Genomic DNA, 20,000 nt, shown 5'->3' on the forward strand with positions numbered 1-20,000 from the left:
TTTACGTTCAATCTCGTGATGCAATTATCTCTGGTTCACATCCATGTTCCTATGAGGAAGCCGTTCAATTTGGTGCTCTCCAATGTCAAATTCAATTGGGTAATCATAATCCAAATCTTCATAAACCAGGTTACTTAAAGATCAAAGAATACTTCCCACCATCATTCCACAAAAAGAAAGATGCTGAAAAAGATATCTACAAAGAATTTAGAAAACTCACTGGTATGTCTGAATCAAATTCAAAATTCAGATATGTTCAATTATGTCGTTCTTTAAAAACTTATGGTATTACTTTCTTTTTAACAAAAGTAAGTTTTTTTATTTTTATTTTTATTTTTATTTTATAAATTTAATATTAATTTTAATTATTATTATTATTATTATTATTATTATTATTATTTATTATTTATTTATTTATTATTATCTTTAGGAAAGAGTTAAAGGTCAAAAGAAACCAGTACCAAAATTATTAGGTATTACAAGAGATTCAATTTTACGTTTAGATGCAGAGACTAAAGAAGTTGAACATGAATATCCATTGAATCATTTACGTAGATGGGCTGCATCACCACAATCATTTACATTGGATTTCGGTGATTATGAAGATGATTACGTTAGTGTTATCACAACTGAAGGTGAAGCCATTTCACAATTGTTAAGTGGTTACATTGAAATCTTGATGAAGAAAAGAAAGGATACTGGTACCGTTATCGATGAGAATGAAACTGATATTGCCAACGTTGAGAGTGTAGGTAGAATTCGTGGTCAAACCTCTCAAGCTACAACAAGTTCATCATTGAGTGGTTATGATGGTAATGGTGGTCGTGAAGGTCAATACTCTGCTCCAGGTCAAGCCATTGGTTATAGAGGTGGTTTGGGTGGTCCATTATCAATTAAAGTCACCAATATCGACAGTGCTTCCGCTGCCGTTGCAAATCTTCTCAATGAGATGGAACTTGATCCAAACGCTGTCATTGGTCAAAAGAGTTCACTTACCCCTCAACAATGGAGACAACAATTGGCAATTCATGCCAAGGCCGTTGCCGCCGCCGCTGGTAAACTCTTGGGTAACCTCAACAATCCAAATGGTATGGACAAGAATCAAATGGATTCAAATGCTCGTGATGTCGCTTTAACTATCGATCAATTGGTACATGCTGCTCGTGCCGCTTCAATTGCTTCAGGCGAAGATCCAGATGGTGAAATGCCATTATTTGATGGTGCAAAAGCTGTCGCTGAATCAATTAGTAAACTCTTAAAAGCCACCAAAGATCTCTCATCAAATCCAAATGATGAGAATGCTCGTAACCTCATTGCTCAAGCCGCTGATCAATTGAAATTGATGACCTCTTATTTGGATGGTGCTTGCAATGGTGTCATCACTGATTCCGGTACATTAAGACTCTTGATGGAAGCTGGTAAAGCCATCGCTATCGCCACTCAAGATTTAGTTAATCAAGCAAATGTCGCCATTCAAGATATCAATGATCCAATCAGAAAGAATCAACTCAACATGGCAATTGATGAAACCATGAAAGCTGGTATTCATGCTTCTGCAGTCTCTCAAGCTTTGGCTGCCACTATCTTGGATCCAAATTGCAGACAACAATTTAACACTGCCGCTAAAACCGCTCAAGATACCAATAACTACCTCTTAAGTGCCGCTAAAGCCGCTCAAATGGATCCAGCTCTCTTGGAGAAACTTCGTGCCTCTGCTAAATCAATCGCTGAAGCTTACGCTAGTCTAATTCAATCCGCTGATTTGGCTCAACCAAAATCTGGTGATGATGTTGAATTCACTTCTGCCTCAAAAACCATCTTATCAGCTGCCGCTCAATTATTGGGTTCTCAAGGTAAATCCGATAATATCATGCAACAAGCTAAAGTCATTGAAGAGGCTATGGGTCATTTAATCGCTGGTGCTCGTAGAGCCGCCTTGAAAACTGATGATCCAGGTGTAAGAGATCGTCTCATTCAATGTTCAAAAGCAGTTGCTGAAGCCGTCAGAAATTTAATGGAAATCGCTCAAGATAGTGCAGATAATCCAGAGGATAAAGTTTTGTTTGCCAAATTACAAGAATCATCAAAGAGAGTCGCCACTGCCGTTAAACAATTGGTTGGTGATGCTGGTAAGGAAAGTGCATTCCAATTACTTCGTACCAATGCAAAATTGGCTTGTGCTGCCACAACTGGTCTTATGAATACAAGTAGACAATCCATGTTACAAGGACATCTCTCTGATCAAGAATCTAATAAATTATTGTTGGCTTGTGTTCAAGCTGGTCCAGCCATTACCAATCTCTTAAATTCAATTACAAGTAGTCAAAAAGCACCAAATGATCTTCCTGCTCAAAATCAATTAATCGAGGTTGCCAGAGTTAGTGCACCAATCGCTTATCAAGTTGTTGCCGTTGCTAAAGGTGCAATTCCACATTTTACAGATCAACATTCCAAACAAGAGGTATCAAACTCTTCAAACACAGCCTCTGATGCCATTAGAGCTCTATTGGATGCCATTGGTGATTTAACATCTGCCGTTGGTCAACAAGAATTTGATGATGCCTTGGATACCGTTCAAGCCTTAGAAGCCGATATGGAATCAAGCACTATGTTGGTACAAGCTGGTACTACTCATCAAATTCCAGGTCAAACTAGAGAGAATGCTTTGGAATTATTAAACGTTGCCGCTAGAGCATTGGGTTCATCCGCTAAACAAGTATTACTTCAATATAAAACCTCACCAGAGAAATTGGGTGAAACTTCAAAGGATTTAGCTACCTCTGTCTCACAAGTTACCAATGCTGCCAAGAGTGTTTGTTTCACCACTCAAAATCGTTCCGTTCAAAAAGCTGTATTGGGTGCTGCCAAACAAATCACTACCGAATCAACTAATCTTGTAAGTTGTGCTCGTGCCGTTAGTTCAAATCCAGGTGATCCATCATTAGAGTCTGCTTTACAATCATCAGTTAAAGCCATCGCCGAAGCATTGGCCAACTTGTTAACCACATCCAAAGGTGGTGATCCAGGTGGTAAAGATTTGGATGATGCCATTGAAGCCATCAAAAATGATACCAAGCGTATCAACAATCCACCAGTTAATTTAGGTGGTGAAGGTGGTGTAAACTCTGAGAAAGCAATCTCATCAAGTAAAGCATTGGTTGGTGCTGTTAGTCAAGTCGCAGCCAACGCTAGAAGTAATCCATCAGCATTGGGTGCTTCTGCTCGTACCACATCAACCACTTTCACTTTATTGGTCGATACTATTAATCTTTGTACAGGTACCATTGTAAATAAACAATTGGCAATTGAAATTGTTAAAGGTGGTCAATTATTAGGTATTGAAACCATTAAATTACTCCAAGCAAGTAGATTTGCCGCTAGTAGACCAGGTGAAGGTGAAGGTGAATTAAATCAAACACAACAATCCGTTTCAAACACTGTCAAACAATTAATTTATAATATTCAAAGTTCAGTACCAGGTCAAGCTGAAATCGCCGATGCTCTTGAAATTGTTAAACAAGCTATTATCGCTTTGAACTCAAGTGAAAGTTCAGGTAGTCGTCCAAATGCATTGGAATCACTCACTCAGGCCGCTAAAAACTTGGCTGATTATACCGCTCAAGTCGTTCAATCCAAAGGTAACTCTGAGAAAATGGGTACTCAATGTAAGAGTGCATCTGAATCATTGAAGGATGTTGTCGAGTATACTAAAGCATCACTTTCAACCGCTGAAGGTCATCCAGATTCAATTAAAACTCTTGCCTCTAAAGTCGATGATTCAAGCAATGCCCTCTTCAACTCTTGTAAAAAGACTGGTCAATTATCAGATCAAGACAAAAAGAATGCCGCCCTCGATGCAAAGAATTTGGCTTTATCTGTACCAAATTTAATGGGTGCCGCAAAGAAAATCTCTGCTTCACTCGTTCAATCAAATCCAGAGAAATCCAAAGATATCCTTTTGGTTGCTCAAAATATTACCATTGCCACTAGTAAATTGGTAAACATCGCTAAATCAGTTGCAAGTGGTCAATCTCAAGCTGATGTTTCTCAATTGGCAGCCACCAAGAAAGAGGTTTCCGAGTTGATTAGTAAACTCTTAAATGCTACCAATGGTCATGATCAAGATGCCACAACCATCTCTATTGATTTGGATTCATTGTCAAAGAGTGAACAAGCTCTTTTGGATGCCTCAAGATCCACCGCTAACTACATGTCACAATTTATGGCAATTGGTAAAACCATTTCAACCGGTACTAAAGATCCAAATGTTCATCAACAATTTAGTGGTGCCGCTCAAAATGTTTCATCTGGTGTTCAACAATTGTTAAGTGCTATCAATGGTATGAAACCAGAGCAAAAGGATTTGGATGAGTCTATTGAAATCATTCAAAATGCCGTTGTCGATTTAGATTCTGCAACTTTGAATGCTGCCATTGGTTTACTTGAAAACACTGCACCAGTCGGTAAAACCGCCCAAGTTTGTCAAGAGGAATTGGTTGATATCAGTAGAGAATTGGCTACCTCAATGAAAACTTTCTTGGCTGCACCAAAACAAGATCCAACCAATTTAGGTCAATCAGCTAAAGATACTGCAAACATTCTTCCAAAGATTGTAAATATCAGCAAACAATTAGCCTCACTCACCACCAATCCTGATATTAAACAAACTCAATTACTCTTGAGTAAGAAATTGGCTGACAATATGTTAGAGTTAATGATTAGTGCCAAGAGTGGTGATGTTAGTGATAGTAAACAAGCATTCAATGCCTCTCAATCAATCGCTGATATTTTAACCTCTGTCAAGGGTGGTGTTATGCAATCTCGTGATTGTGATGAATCCATTCAAATTATTGGTAAATCTAAAGAAAACCTTCAAAAACCAGCCAATGATACTCATGGTAAGACCTATCAACAATATCGTGATGAAATGACTGAAATCGCTAAACAATTGGCTTTGGGTGTATCACAATTAGCAAATTCTGCCAAATCAAAACCAGAGGAAATCGGTTCATCTTCATTAAAAATCGCTTCCATCATCCCACGTTTAGCTGAAACTGCTCGTTCAACTGCTGCCGCCACTAATGATGTTGCTGCCAAGAAGAAATTAATCGATTCTACAACCGGTATCATTGATGCAACTTCAAACATTATCTCTGATGCTAAATTAGCTTCTGCCGATCATAAAAACACTCAACTCCAACAAAAGATTTCAAACAATTTCAAAGATATCACTACCCAAATTGCAAATCTTATTGCTGCCTTAAGAGCTGGTGCTACCGCTGATCGTGATATTGAAAACGCTTGTAATGAAGTTAATCATGTCACCACTGATTTAGATGCCGCTTCATTGTTTGCCGCTGCTGGTCAAATTGATATCGATACCGATGGTCATACCACTCAAAACATTCAAGAACAAGTTGGTAAATTGGCTCAAGATCTTAAAGACTCAAAGAATCAATTGGCTGAAGCAAGTGGTAAAACCATTGAAGATGTTGGTACATCCGCTAAAGCTACCGCTAGTATCAATCAAAAATTGGCTCATGCTACCAAAGTTTGTGCTGCTCTCACAAGTGATTCTACCACCCAACAAAACTTATTAAGTGCTGCTAGAACCGTTAGTAGTAATCTTCAACAAACCATTAGTGCCTCAAAGAATGCTCAAAAGAATCCAAACGCTGGTAACAAAGCCATCTTGGATAAATCATCACAAGAGTTGGAGGAATCAATTGATAGTTTAGCAAACTTGGTTCAATCATCAACCACAACCAAAGGTATTTCAGAGTTGGAAGGTGTATCAAGTGAAATTCGTAAACAATTGGCTGCTTATGATAGTGCAACCGCCAATGTCAATGCAAATGCCACCGCTGAAGATGTCGTTAACTCTGCCAAGAATTTAGCTGAATCCATTGCTTACCTCGTTTCAAGTTGTAACAATTCACCAGAGGATATCGCCGAAGCTTCCAAAGGTACAACCTTGGCCATTAAGAGTTTATTAGCCAATGCCAAAGGTGCCTCTGTTTTAACTGATGATGCTGTCATTCAACAAAATGTTACTGAATCCGCTAAAGCCGCCGCTCAAACTGTTTTGAAATTAATTCAAGCCGCCAAACAACAACGTAATGATCCATCAAATCCAGCCCATCAAAATAAATTATCAGAGATTTCATCAGAGGTCGTTGAATCCATTAGCACTTGCGTAAATGCTGCTGAAGATTTACCAGAGGGTAAGAGAGCCAAGCTATTATTTGCAGCTGGTGAATCACTCGAAGAAACCGCTGAAAAAGAATTGAAAGCTGCTGCTGCCATCATTGAAGAAGCCACTGCCGCTTTACTCAATGCCAAGAAAAAGAGAGAACAAAATCGTATTGCTTCAGGTATTGATGAGGCTGGTATTGATGAATCCATCCTCGAAGCTGCTAGAGCAATCACATCAGCAACTGGTGTTTTGGTTCAATGTGCTACCAATGTCCAACATGAATTGGTTTTAGCCGGTAAAGTAGGTAACAAAGGTAACATGTATCGTCGTGATCCAACATGGGCTCGTGGTTTAATATCTGCCGCTCAAGCAGTAGCTGGATCTGTCCAAGGTTTAGTACATAGTGCCAACTCTTCAAGCCAAGGTAAAGTTGATGAGGAGCAATTGGTCGCTTCAGCCAAAGGTGTCGCAGCAGCAACTGCACGTCTCGTAACTGCAAGCAGAGCAAAGGCTGACTTGAACTCTGCTTCCAATTCACAATTGGCTCAAGCCGCTAAACAAGTTTCAAATGCCACAGCTGCATTGGTAGAAGCCGCCAAACAAGTCAATGAAGAACCAGAGGTTGAATTCGATACTACTAACTTATCAAACGCCCAAATCATCTCCAAGGAAATGGATCAACAAATTCAAATCTTGAAATTAAAGAAAGAACTCGAACAAGCCGAAAAGAAATTATTCTCAATCAGAAAGAAAGAGTACAGTGATCAAACTGGTAATCCATCACCAGCAAAAGACTCTGATAATAAACCAACCACTTCAATCTCTGTTGGTATCACACCAACCAAGAGAACAACTCAAGCTTCACCACCATCACCACCATTAACTCCAACTCAACAAGCCGCTGGCACCCCAACTTTACCACCAAGACCATTAATGAAGAAACCAGCTCCATCTCAAGCCCCATCTTCACCAGTCGCTCCAGTTTCTGCTCCAGTTTCAAAACCATCACCAAAACCAGCACCAAAACCAGCTGCTCCAACTGCTGCCGCTCCAAATAAAACTTATACCCTTGAAGAATTAAAAAAGAAACCAGCAAACATTGATCATAGTAATTTAGAAATTTATCTTTCCGATGAAGAATTTAAAGCTGTATTCAATTGTGAACGTTCTGAATTAGCTGCTATGCCAACCTGGAAGAGAAATAATATAAAAACTAAACTTGGTTTATTCTAAAAAAAAATAATAATAATAATAATTAAAAAAACTAAAAAAAAAAAAAACACTAATAATTTAAAAAAAAAAAAATATATAACATTAAATTAAATAAAGTAAAATTGATTGATTGTACACTAAAAATAATATTTTTTTTTTTATTTTTTTATTTTAAAATAATAAAGCAACGAAAATGAAAATAGAAATAATTGAAATTTCTAATTTGTTCGAATTTGATTTAGCCAAGCCACAAACTTCTTGGGCACATTTTATAATTAAATAACCATTTGCCGATTATTCATTATTTAAATTTCTAGTTCTATTGTTAAATCTTATAATTTTTTTTTATTTTATTATAAAATTCAAAAATTTAATAAACTATAAACTGATAAAATTTTTTTTTTTTTTTTTTTTAAAATTTCCAAAACACTTAATATTTTTTTTTTATTTTTTAATTTTTTTATTTTTTCTTTTAAGTACTATTGAAAAAGAAAAGAATGGAAGGTGTAATTTATGAAACACTGATAAAAGATTATGGTGAAATAGAAAAAACAGGAACATCTATTATTGAATTTCTATTAATACTATCAATTAATGGTGTTTATATTGCAAGAGAACAACTCTTTAATTATTTCATTTATTGTAAAAAACTTTATAGTAACCAACCAACACAAAAAACAAAAAATGATTTAGATTCACAATTTTTATATGGTTTGAATTATAACCAATACCTAATATTATCAACATTTATTGAAAAACTAAGTAATATTAACTCAAATAAAATGCAAATAATATATAATCATCAAAAAAATAATATAAACCAACCAACCACAAGATTTGACTCTGCAATGTTTTTAATAATTGAAAATAATAAAAATCATCATCATCATATTTCAAATTCACTTTTAATTAATAATAATAATGATAATGATAATAATAATAATAATAATAATAATAATAATAATAATAATAATAATAATAATAATAATAATAATAATAAAAATAATAAATTGATAGAAATTAAAAATATTGAAGATGGTTTTTTAAAAGTTTGGAGAAATTTAATTATTAGAAATGAAATTTTAATATATTTAAGAATATTTAAAAATTTTTCAAATAAAAGAATTGTTATAAATTCAAATGATATTAAAAATTTTAAATATAGAAATTATTTAAATTCAGTTGTATTATATTTAAATAATACTGGATTTGATGGTGATATATTACCTTTAAATATTACAAATTTAGAGATTATGAATAATGGTTTAAATGGTTTAATTATATTAAAAGAGAATTGTATACCAAAATCAGTGAAATCATTAAGATTCAATTGTTTTTTAGATAATTCAATACCATTAAAAAACATATTTAATTTGAATTCTATAACATCACTTGAGTTTATACAAAACTTTAATATATCATTAGGTGATTGGTTACCAAAATCATTAAAACATTTAATGCTTGGAAGTAGTTTTAATAAGAGAATAGAGTTTGGTCAATTACCAAATTCATTAACATCATTAATATTTAAAAATGATTGTAATTGTTTAATTTCGCCAGGATCAATACCAAATTCAGTTAAAACTTTGAATTATTCATATAAAGGTTTGAAATCAGTTAATGAAAAAATTCCAAATTCAACCACAACTTTAGAGTTTATAAATGATTTTGAAATTTCAATTAGACCTGGTTTAATACCAAGAAATGTGTCAACCATTGTATTCGATTATAAATTTAAAGGTAAGATCGCCTCGAATTCATTTTCAAAGAATCTAACAAGTTTATCATTCAATCAAGGTTATTCTAGAACCATTTTACCCTCTGATATAATACCACCAGAATCAATTACACATTTACGTATTAATCAAGATATAATTTCAAAGGGTTTCATATTTAATTGTTATTTTAATAAATTAAAATCTCTAGAATTAATAGGTGTTGATTCAATTACACCCAATTTAATACCATCTGGTTTAACAATTTTAAAACTTCGAAATTTTTATGCTCCATTTTCCTCTCTAGATTTTTTACCACAAACCTTAACATCGTTAACTTTGGAAAGAGTAAATAGTGAAATCACTTTTAATATTGGTGATTTTCCAAACTCTTTAACTCAATTGTCTTTGGGTGATTATTGTAAACCTTTGGATTTCAATATTTTACCTCCAAATTTAAAGACACTTTATTTACCTTCATGTGACATAAAATTAAAAATTGATAATGGTGAATTCAATTCTTTACCTCCAACAATGGAACATATTTATTGCCATATGGGAAATTATAGTATTTTAAATAATTTAGATTTAACAATATTTTCAAAATATATAAAAATTATAGCTAATTAAAAAATAAAATAAAATTAATAAAATAATACGTGTATTATTTAAAAAAAAAAAAAAAAAAAAAAAAAAAAAAAAAAAAAAAAAAAAAAAAAAAAAAAATGAAAAAAAATAGTTTTTATAAAAATAAATCTTTATTTTCTTTTTTTTTTAATATTAGTTTTTAAAATATCCACTAGTGGTATAATGATTTATAAAAAAAAAAAAATAGCTTTATTAATTTATAAATAAAAATATGATTCATTTAAATATAGATTATTTGGGTGTGATTCAAACATAAAATTATGGTGCATTCTATAATTTCGACCAAAAAATATATGCAATCATTCCTTGAAATTGCTCTAAATTAAAATTTAAAAAATAAAAAAATTCTAAAAAAATAAAAAATTCTGAGCTTAAAAAATTAATATTTTTTTAAAAATTTACATATCAAAAATTTAAAAAAAAAAATTTAAAATAAAAAAAAAAAAAATTTCTTTTAATTAATTTTGATATTAATACATATAAAGAATAAATAAACCTTTCAATCATTTAAAAAAAACAAAACAACCAAATTTAATAAAAAAAAAAAAAAAAAAAAAAAATTAATAATAAATAATTTCCAAAAAAAAAAAAAATACCAAATTAAATAAAAAATGAAAAACTATAATAATTACACAACCAAAATAAAATGTAACGATAAAAATGAAATTGGAAACGATATATTATTTTTTAAAGTATGGAGAAATATAGTAATTAGAAGAACAATATCAAAATTTTTGAAACAATCATTTTGTGAATTATTTTCCAATTTAATAAAAATATATATTGAAAATTATCAAAAAAACAAGAACCAATTTTTTTATTATTTTCAAAATCTATATTCACTTCCTCCCCATTGGGAAATTGTATATTCTAATCTCCAACATCCTCTTATTTTTTTATTTGGAAATTGTTATAAATTTAATGAACAACCATTAAAATTAGATTATAAAAAAAACCTAAAAGTAGCCAACAAGGAAAATAATAAACAAACAAAGTTTAATAAAAATTTTAAAAATAAAAAATCAAATTTTAAAAATAATCAAATAAATATAAAACCAATTTTACACTAAAATAAAATTAATTAATTTCTAAATAAAAAAAAAATTAATTAATTTATCACGCCCACACAACAAATCAATATTTTTAAATTATTATAAATATAATTAATTGTCTTTTTTTTTTTTTTTTTTTAATTTAAAATGTATATATTTATTTTATTTATTATTATTTTTTTTTTTTTTTTTTTTTTTTTTTTTTTTTTTTTTTTTTTTTTTGGTTTAATTATTATTTATTATTTTTTTTTTTTTTTTTAAATTCTACCATCTAATCTATCTTTCATCTTTTTATAAGATTTATGTTCTTGTTGTTCAGATTGAAGTTCAGACATGATTTGTTTTCTCTTCTTTTCATTTTCTTTTCTTTCTTCAGTTGCTTTTTTGAATTTCTCAGCTTGAATGAATTGATTATCTTTAACGATTTCTCTTAAGGCACCTTTAGTTTCTTTTTTAATTAAAGCCTTCATTTTGGCAGTATGATTTCTTTCAGCATCAGGATCTTTGTTAAAGAAAGAGAATACTTGATTGAAACGTGGATTGAATTGACGTAATGTTTGAGGTTTACTTGTTAATAGAATCAATGGTTTTCTCTTATTGATAATTTCTTTATTAATTGAATCAATCAATTGTTTTAAAGAATTTATTTTTTCAATCAATTTCAAATTCATTGTATTTGTATCTAATTTATTTAATAAATTTAAAATATTTGTAAATAAACTTGGCAATGATTCATTAAATTGTGATTCTGAATAAAATCTAATATATTTTTCAAGGAACGAAATTAAATAATTTAAAATATTAATTCTTAATTCATCATTAATTTCTAAATTTGATTTTGATAAATTTGAAAATTCCAATTGAGTTGGTTCAATCTTTTTAATAACATTAATTTGATTTGAAAGTTTTAAATAATTTAATGGTAATAAAATTGTTGGTATTAAAATATTTGTTGAAATTGATGCCCATTGTGAATTAATATTTGATGGGGTAGTGGTAGTAGTGGCAGTAGTGGTTTTTGAATTTTTTGAATTTTTTGGTTTAGTAGTGGTGGTGGTAGTAGTTTGAATTGTTGGTGGATTATGATTTATAAAAGTTGATAATAAACTAATTAAAAGTGATGAAATTTCTGGTGAATATCTTTTTGAAGGTGATAAATAAAAGAATAATAAATTCATAGTGAAAAGTGAAGAGATGATATCATTAGCATTTCTAATTGGACAATGGGAGAGGAAGAAATTCAATGCTTCAATTGTTGGTGTTACAACTGGATGTTGGAAATCAGAAGTTGGGAAAACATTACCAATCAATTTAATAACTAATAACTCTTGTTGATTTGGCCAATAATTTAATTTACTTTGAATTTCCAATTTCTTACAAATACGTTTATAACATGAATTAATTAAATCCTTTGATGTTATACCAGATACAATTGGTACATCTTGAGAAATTTCAAAAATATATTTCGATAAAACATCCAATTCAATCCAATCAATAGGATTTGATGATTCATCTTGGTCATCCTCTTTAATTGGTTTTGCAATATTAATGAATCTTTGATATAAAATTGGTAAATAATCTTTCATTTTATCCTTATTTTGTGGTTTAATTGAAACATGATTACAAACCCCAATACGTGTTAAAATGGTTTCTTTCTCTTCTGATGTTCTATTTAATAACCATTCATCTAATTCTTCAATTGATTTTGGTGTATCAAAGGTAAATGGAATTGTTTCATTAACTTCTTCTTTTGATTTTTTATTTGTTTTTAATTTTTTAGTTGATTTTTCTTCTTCCTCCTCCTCGTCGTCTTCTTGACCTGATAAAATTTCATCATCTTTTAAATCTAAATCAGAATCCTCTTCATCACCTTCTTCACCTTCTTCATCTTCATCACTTTTATCTTCATCATCAGTTTCTAATTCAGATGATTGTTCATTAGTTTGGTCATCTTCACTGTCAGAATTATCTTTATTATTATTATCATCGTCGGAATCAATTTGTGGATTATAGAAAACTGTATCTACACCATTAATATTTAAAACTTCATTTTCATCATCTAATGAATCGGCTGTTAACATTTTTGGTTTATTATCTTTTGCTTTTAATCTATCTAAAACTTTTCTTGGTAAATTTTTATCACTATCTTTAACATTATCATCAGCTTCCAATTCAACGTAATCACCACTTGCTCTCTCTAATCTTTCTTTTTCTTTTTGTTGTAATCTTTCCATCTCTTCTTTCATTTGTTCTTCTTTAGTTTTAGTTCTATCAGTTGCATGTGCCCTACTCTCACCTTGTAATTCATATAATAATTCATCGAAATCGTCATGTGCTTCCTTTGGTTTTTTTGTTGAATCATTAGTTGAATTTGATGATGATGATGAAGCGAATTTTTGTTCATTTGATCTTTGTTCAGCTTGGAATTTTAAGAATGCATCATCTTGTAAATTATTATTATTGCTACTATTGCTATTATTACCATTTGTTAATATTAATTCACCTCTAATTAAATTAAATTCTTCATCTAAATCTCTAGTTAATGCTTCTTTTTTTAATTTTTCTTTTGCTCTTTCAGCTTTACCAATCTTTGATTTTTCAATAATTTCTTGATAAATCTCTTTCTTTGATTTATGTCTATCTTGTCTTTCACCATTACCATTACTATCATCATCACCACCACCAAATCTTTGTCTTTCACTTAAAAACTCTTTTCCAACTTCATCCAATTCATCATCTGATGCGACATAATCATCATTACCTTCAGATAATGACATTGAATTACTACCTAATGAATTACCTAATGATTGACCCATATGTGTTAATTCTTCTTGATCATTATCATTTAAATTATATAAATTTTTATTTCTCTATTTTAAAATAAAAATAAAAATAAAAAAGAAATTTATTAGTAATAATATTTTTTTCTTATATATATATATTAAATAAATAAATATTTACCAATTTTTCTCTTTGAAAACGTGCTAACATTTTATCTTCTTCAGACATTGAAGCATCATTTTCACCAATACGAGCATCAATGAATTTATTTGATTTATTCATTTGATTCATTTCAACTAAAATTGTTTTTTTACGTTTTTCAATTGCATTATATCTTGATTGACCTAAATCACCTGATGCACCTTTAACTTGTCTATTTAAAACTACATGTTTTGTTTTATTAACCTTTCTATCGAATGGATTGACAATCTTTACAACTGGTGTACTTTTTTCAATCTTATTAAATCCATTTGAAATACCACCTTTTTTGGAATTCACTGATTCTGATTTTGATTTCACCATTATATTAAATATATATAATATTAAAAATAATAATAATAGTATTGTATAAAAAAAATAAAAAAATAAAAAAAAATTAATTGAAAAAAAAAAGAAAAAAAAACGAACGACGAAAAAAAAAAAAAAAAAAAAAAAAATTAAAAAAAAAAAAAAAACTTTTTTGGTAAAAAAAAAAAATCATTTTCCATTTTTTTAAGATTTTTATTTTTATTTTTACTTTCTAAAAATAATTTATTATTATTGTTATTATTATTATTAAAATAAATTAAACCCTATTAAATGAAAATGTATTTGATAATAATTGTTTAAGACCTCCCCAATTGGCAGTACTACTATTATTATTATTATTATTATTATTACTATTTAAAATACTTCGATTATTTTGTCTATATTGTTGATATTGTTGACTATTTCTATATGGTTGTTGTTGTTGTTGCTGTACATTTTTAATTCCAAATTGTCTTTTATTATTTGAATTTAATTTTTGTTGTTGTTGTTGTTTTAATGTTTTTGTATTTATTAAGTTATTATTATTATTATTATTATTATTATTATTATTTCTACTATTTGAAACACGTTTCACAGCTATTAAAAATAATATTATTGTAATTGCCATTGGTAATACTCTTTTTATAATTAATTTATTTCTTAAATAGAATAATTTAAATTTCAAATAAACCAATTTAAAATTATTAAATATAAAATAAAGTAATTTCTTAAAATTACCAAATAAAACCCTATTAATTGCTAATTTTAAACTTTTTAAATCTCTAATTGATAATATCTCATGTATTGATTCATTAATTATATCTTTAATTATTGATATATTTGATTGTGTTTTTATTGGTAATTGTTCTTGTTCTTGTTGTGGTTGCGATGAATTATTTAATTCTTGTTGTTGTTGATGTTGTTGTTGTTCATTGATTAATTGTTTTTCTAATTGTTGTTGTTGTTGTTGTTGATTTTGTTGTTGTAATTTTTCAGTTTCTCTTTTTAATTGTAATTCTCTTTGATTCTTTTCTTCAAATTCTCTAATTTGTACCATTTCATATAAAGCCTTTATGAAACCATTCTTTTTCCAATCTGAAAGATAGCTATCATTTTGTAATAATGATATAGATTCATTAATTTCATTCATTCTAAACATTACATGAAATATTAATAACTCTATCAATTGTTCATATTGATCTGATTTAAATTCATTTCTATTCCTTTTTAATGCTTCAATTATTATAACTTTACTTTCATTATAACTTTTTAAATAAACTAATAAGTGAATTCTATTTAATTTTATTTGAATAATAATAATAAAAATAAAAACAATTAGAAAAATTACTTATTCAAGTTAAAAAAAAAAAAAAAAAAAAAAAAAAAAAAAAAAAACGAAAACTTAAAAGGAAATTCTTTTTTAAAAAAATAATTAATAATACATACGATAAAATTAAAATATTAATTGGTGTATTTGAGATACCATCTTGATAAAATCTATTAACTAATTTTAAAGCATCTGATGGTTTACCCACTTCATAAAGTGATTGAATTAATAATTCCATTATCCATCTACATTGACAATTGGTATCATTTTGACAACTATGATAACACTTTGAAAATGATTCAAAAATTTTATTTGATAATGAAATGGTTGTTGTTGTTGGATTTTCATTATTTTCTTCATTGTTCGTATTAAATATAGATGATAGTAATGGTGAATTATTATTATTATTATTATTATTATTACTATATAATTTATATAATAAATTTATTAATTCGGTTATTACAATTTGAAAATTTTGATATAGAAATAATGTTTCAATTTTTTCTCTTTTTTTTATTAAATATTCTTCATTAATTATTTCATCGTTATTACTACTATTATTATTATAATATTGATCATCTTCATTATCATTCTCATTTTCATCTTTGTAGATTGAATTTTCGAAAATATAATTTTTTTCCATTTTTAGTTTAAAAAAAAAAAAAATAAAAATAAAAAATTAAAAAAAAGTGAAAAAAAAAAAAAAAATATTTATTATTTTAAAAAAAATAGTTTTTTTCTACTTTTGAAATTAATTTTTTTTAATTTTTTATTTTAATTTTTTTTTTTTTCAATTTTTTAATTTTTTTTTTATTTAAAAAATTCAAACGTAATTGGAAAACTGTTTTTTTTTTTTTTTTTTTTTAGGCTTGTGCTATAATTATAAAAAAAATTAAAAAAAAAAAAAATTAAAAAAAAAAAATTAAAAAAAAACAATTTTAGTTTCAATATATATATATATACAAGTTAAAGAATTGTATATATAATTAGATAGAATAAAATTCAATTTAGAATTGTTTAAAACCAACAAGTTTGTAAATGAGTGATAGCTTTGATGATCAATTTCCCCCATTGGTAAGTTTTTTTTTTTTTTTTTTTTTAATATAAAAATAAAATTAAATAAAAATAAATAAAAAATAAAAAACAAATAGAAAAAATAAAAAATAAAAATAAAAAAAATAGAAAAAAAAATAAAATAAAATAAAATAAACCCATTAATAAGCTTATTAATATTTTTATTTTTTATTTTTTATTTTTTTTATATAGGGAAAAGTAACCATCAAAAAAAAAGATGTATCATACATAAAAACATCAATGTCACCTTTGTCGACCTCTAATAACCCAACTGAAACTTACGAGCAAAATGAAAATCTAGATCAAAATAATACTCCTATCAATAGCAGTAATGATGAAATTATTACCAATACTGTTGATAATAATAATAATACCACCACTTTTGACTCATTAGAAAATTATAATAATAGTAATAATAATAATAACTATAATAGCATTACTAGTAATTACAGTGAAAACTCTTATTTCAATAGTAATAATTATAATAGATACTATAATAATAATAATCAACAACAACAACCAAATACAGGTACCACAGTGAATTACAATAACAATTTCAATAGCTCTAAACCATATAAAATATTTAACAAAAATTATAATAGTTCATATAACTATCAACCACCACCGTTGCCGCAACAGCAACAACAACAACAACAGCAACAGCAACAGCAACAGCAGCAGCAACAACAACAACAACAATTTAACAGTGGTATCCCGATGAATAATAGCAATAGTTATCAAATAGGTTATAATCATAACAATAATAATAATAATGGGTTTATTCCTAATTATAATTATGTTCAACAACAACCACCCCCACTCCCATCATCATCCTCATCACAAAATACATTTAATACAAATGGATATAATTCGAATAATAATAATAATAATAATAATAATAATAATAATAATAATAATAATAATAATGGCACAATGAACTCAAATACGTATAATAATAATAATAATAATAATAATAATAATAATAATAATAATAATAATAATAATAATAATAATAATAATATTAATAATATTAATAATAATAATAATATTAATAATAATAATAATAATATTAATAATAATACCAATAATAATAATAATAATAATAATATTAATAATAATAATAATAATAATCCAAACTATAAAAGACAAAACAATAGTTTTAATATACCCAACAATAATAATAATAATAACAATAATAATAACAATAATAATAATATTACGATTAGCAATGTTAATAGTGAATATTACGCTAAGGAAATACAAATTCAACAACAAATGCAAACATTAACATTACAACAATTACAGGTTAAACAACCGAGTAAACCAAAACCACAAGAAAATATAAATGAATCACCAATCGTTTTACCAACTTTAAAGGACATAAGCGATGGAACACCTTCATATAATTTACAAAATGTACATCCTTTCTTTGATTCAAAACCAACAATTAGTATGTTTTATCTCTACTTTATTAGTGTGCCTACCTAATTTCCTAATTGGTATTAATTTTTCCTTTTTTTCCTTTTCTTTTTTTCCTTTAAATTATTAGAAATTCTTTCAAGAACAAAGCCAAAAGAAGAAAATAAAGTTATTACACCCAAACAACCAAAACAATCAACAGAAGAGAGAGAATTGGAATATCAAAAAAGAAGAGCTCTTTTATTTGGTACACCTCTTCCTTCAGATTCAACAACACCAACAACAACATCACCAACCTCCGAAAATATTTCTTCACCAACAAGTGAAATTGAAACTTTAAATAACAATGAAATTAGTAATAATAATAATAATAATAATAATAATAATAATAATAATAATAATAATAATAATAATAATAATAGTAATGAACCATCAAATAAATATTCACCAGGTTCTTTTAAGAAAAATAGTAAATTAAATACTAGCAATGGAGATGGTAATACATCTCCAATATCACAACAACAACAAAGACAACCATTAGGACCTGATCCAACAGCTGGTAGAGGTTTTGGTAGTCGTAGAGGTGGTAAAACCTCAACAACGACCACACCTACATCATCAACCTCAACTACAACAACAAATAATGCAACAACAAATGGAAATTAATAAATTTTCATATATTTTAATTAAATTTTATTTTATAAAGAAGGAAAAAAAAAAAAAAAAAATCGATTGGTGTTTTATTTTTATTTTTATTTTATGTTTTTTATATTTTTAATTTGTATTTGATTTGTTTATAAAACCTTGAATTTTATTTTTATCAACAATAGCATAAGTATACTCTGATTCTCTTAGTGAACCACCCATGAATACAGATGTGTTTCTAAATTGCATTTTTGAATCTGATACGGTACGAGCAGAAATATGATATTCTTTTAGTTTTGTCTTTTTTATAATTTTATTTATATTCTTTTGAGTAATACCACCACCTGGTAATATCGTTATATCAGTTCCATTTGATAATTTTATTAATTCTTTAATTGTATCAATACCTTCTAATACTGATGATTCCATACCTGATGTTAATATTCTACTTATTTTACCACAACCACCACCACTGTTATTATTATTATTATTATTACTTGTTGAACAATTTATACTATTTAAAGTATTAAATGATTCAATATAATCTCTAGTCATATCGAAAGCACGATGAAATGTAACTGATAATGGTGATGCTAATTCTACTAATTTTTCAGTATTACATTTATCAATAGTACCGTCAGAATTAAGTAAACCAATTACAATACCACTGAATGATGAACATTGATTTGAAATTTGTTTAACTAATTCTATATCATGTTTCATTATTGTGATTTCATCTTGATTGTATAGGAAATCACCACTACGTGGTCTAATCATTACAAATATGTCAATTGAGATCTCATGATTTTCAATATACTCTTTCAATGTTTTCATTAATCCATAACTTGGTGTTAACCCACCTGAAAATAATGAACTACATAATTCAAGTCTACTTGCACCTCCATTAATTGCTTCAATACAACTACTTAATGAGTCAACACAAACTTCGAATTTAATATCTTGTTCTGACATTTCCTAAAAAAAAAAACTAAAAAAAAAAAAATTAAAAATAAAAAAAAAAAAATTAAAAATAAAAAAAAAGAATTAAAGTATTCATCACAATTAATAATTATTATTATTAATCTATAAAAAAAAATAAAAAAATAAAAATAAAACACACAAATTATCGGGTTTTTTTTTTTTTTTTTTTGAACCTTTATATTACGGAACCTTCCCAAAATTTAAAAAAATTTTTTTTAATTTAAAAAAACCTACCCCAATTATTTTTCCCTTTTTAAAAAAACTTTTTTAAAAAAAAAATAAAAAAAATTGCCAAAAAAAAAAAAAAAAAATTTTATTTCCCCCTTAAAAAAATTTTATTTAAAAATTAAAAAAATTAAAAAAAAAAAAAGGGGTTTAAATTTTTTAAAAATAATAATATTTTTATTTTTATTTTTTTTTTTTAAAAATTTTTTTTTTTTTAT

General features: G+C 27.3%; 6 protein-coding genes across 6 annotated transcripts in view; 3 read left to right on the forward strand and 3 right to left on the reverse strand.

Moving 5' to 3' along the window:
* Positions 1-7,429, forward strand: part of talB (hypothetical protein) — a gene marked incomplete at both ends in the record, with an annotated part of 8,174 nt that extends 745 nt beyond the window's left edge. Inside the window, 2 exons of the mRNA XM_632082.1 lie at positions 1-308; positions 431-7,429. The exon at positions 1-308 is cut by the window's left edge and continues 313 nt beyond it. Of these exons, the coding sequence (XP_637174.1) occupies positions 1-308; positions 431-7,429 (7,307 nt within the window). The remainder of the gene's footprint in view (positions 309-430) is intronic.
* A 476-nt stretch (positions 7,430-7,905) lies between these two features.
* DDB_G0287535 (hypothetical protein) lies at positions 7,906-9,753 on the forward strand (the record flags this gene model as incomplete). The annotated part of the gene is made up of 1 exon (XM_632083.1): positions 7,906-9,753. One exon carries the CDS (start codon positions 7,906-7,908, stop codon positions 9,751-9,753), a length of 1,848 nt encoding a protein of 615 aa, XP_637175.1.
* Positions 9,754-11,080: 1,327 nt separating this feature from the next.
* nop14 (U3 snoRNP protein) lies at positions 11,081-14,126 on the reverse strand (the record flags this gene model as incomplete). Its single annotated transcript, XM_632084.1, has 2 exons — positions 11,081-13,693; positions 13,785-14,126. The coding sequence occupies 2 exons, from the start codon at positions 14,124-14,126 to the stop codon at positions 11,081-11,083; spliced, it is 2,955 nt and encodes a 984-aa protein (XP_637176.1).
* A 262-nt stretch (positions 14,127-14,388) lies between these two features.
* DDB_G0287573 (hypothetical protein) lies at positions 14,389-16,081 on the reverse strand (the record flags this gene model as incomplete). The annotated part of the gene is made up of 3 exons (XM_632085.1): positions 14,389-14,708; positions 14,850-15,458; positions 15,508-16,081. 3 exons carry the CDS (start codon positions 16,079-16,081, stop codon positions 14,389-14,391), a joined length of 1,503 nt encoding a protein of 500 aa, XP_637177.1.
* Positions 16,082-16,476: 395 nt separating this feature from the next.
* Positions 16,477-18,597, forward strand: DDB_G0287575 (hypothetical protein; the record flags this gene model as incomplete). Its single annotated transcript, XM_632086.1, has 3 exons — positions 16,477-16,512; positions 16,705-17,962; positions 18,062-18,597. The coding sequence occupies 3 exons, from the start codon at positions 16,477-16,479 to the stop codon at positions 18,595-18,597; spliced, it is 1,830 nt and encodes a 609-aa protein (XP_637178.1).
* Positions 18,598-18,705: 108 nt separating this feature from the next.
* cutc (hypothetical protein) lies at positions 18,706-19,548 on the reverse strand (the record flags this gene model as incomplete). The annotated part of the gene is made up of 1 exon (XM_632087.1): positions 18,706-19,548. One exon carries the CDS (start codon positions 19,546-19,548, stop codon positions 18,706-18,708), a length of 843 nt encoding a protein of 280 aa, XP_637179.1.
* Between the last annotated feature and the right edge of the window lie 452 nt (positions 19,549-20,000).

The sequence above is a fragment of the Dictyostelium discoideum genome (genome assembly GCF_000004695.1).
Source record: "Dictyostelium discoideum AX4 chromosome 5 chromosome, whole genome shotgun sequence".
Classification (NCBI taxonomy): Eukaryota; Evosea; class Eumycetozoa; order Dictyosteliales; family Dictyosteliaceae; genus Dictyostelium; species Dictyostelium discoideum.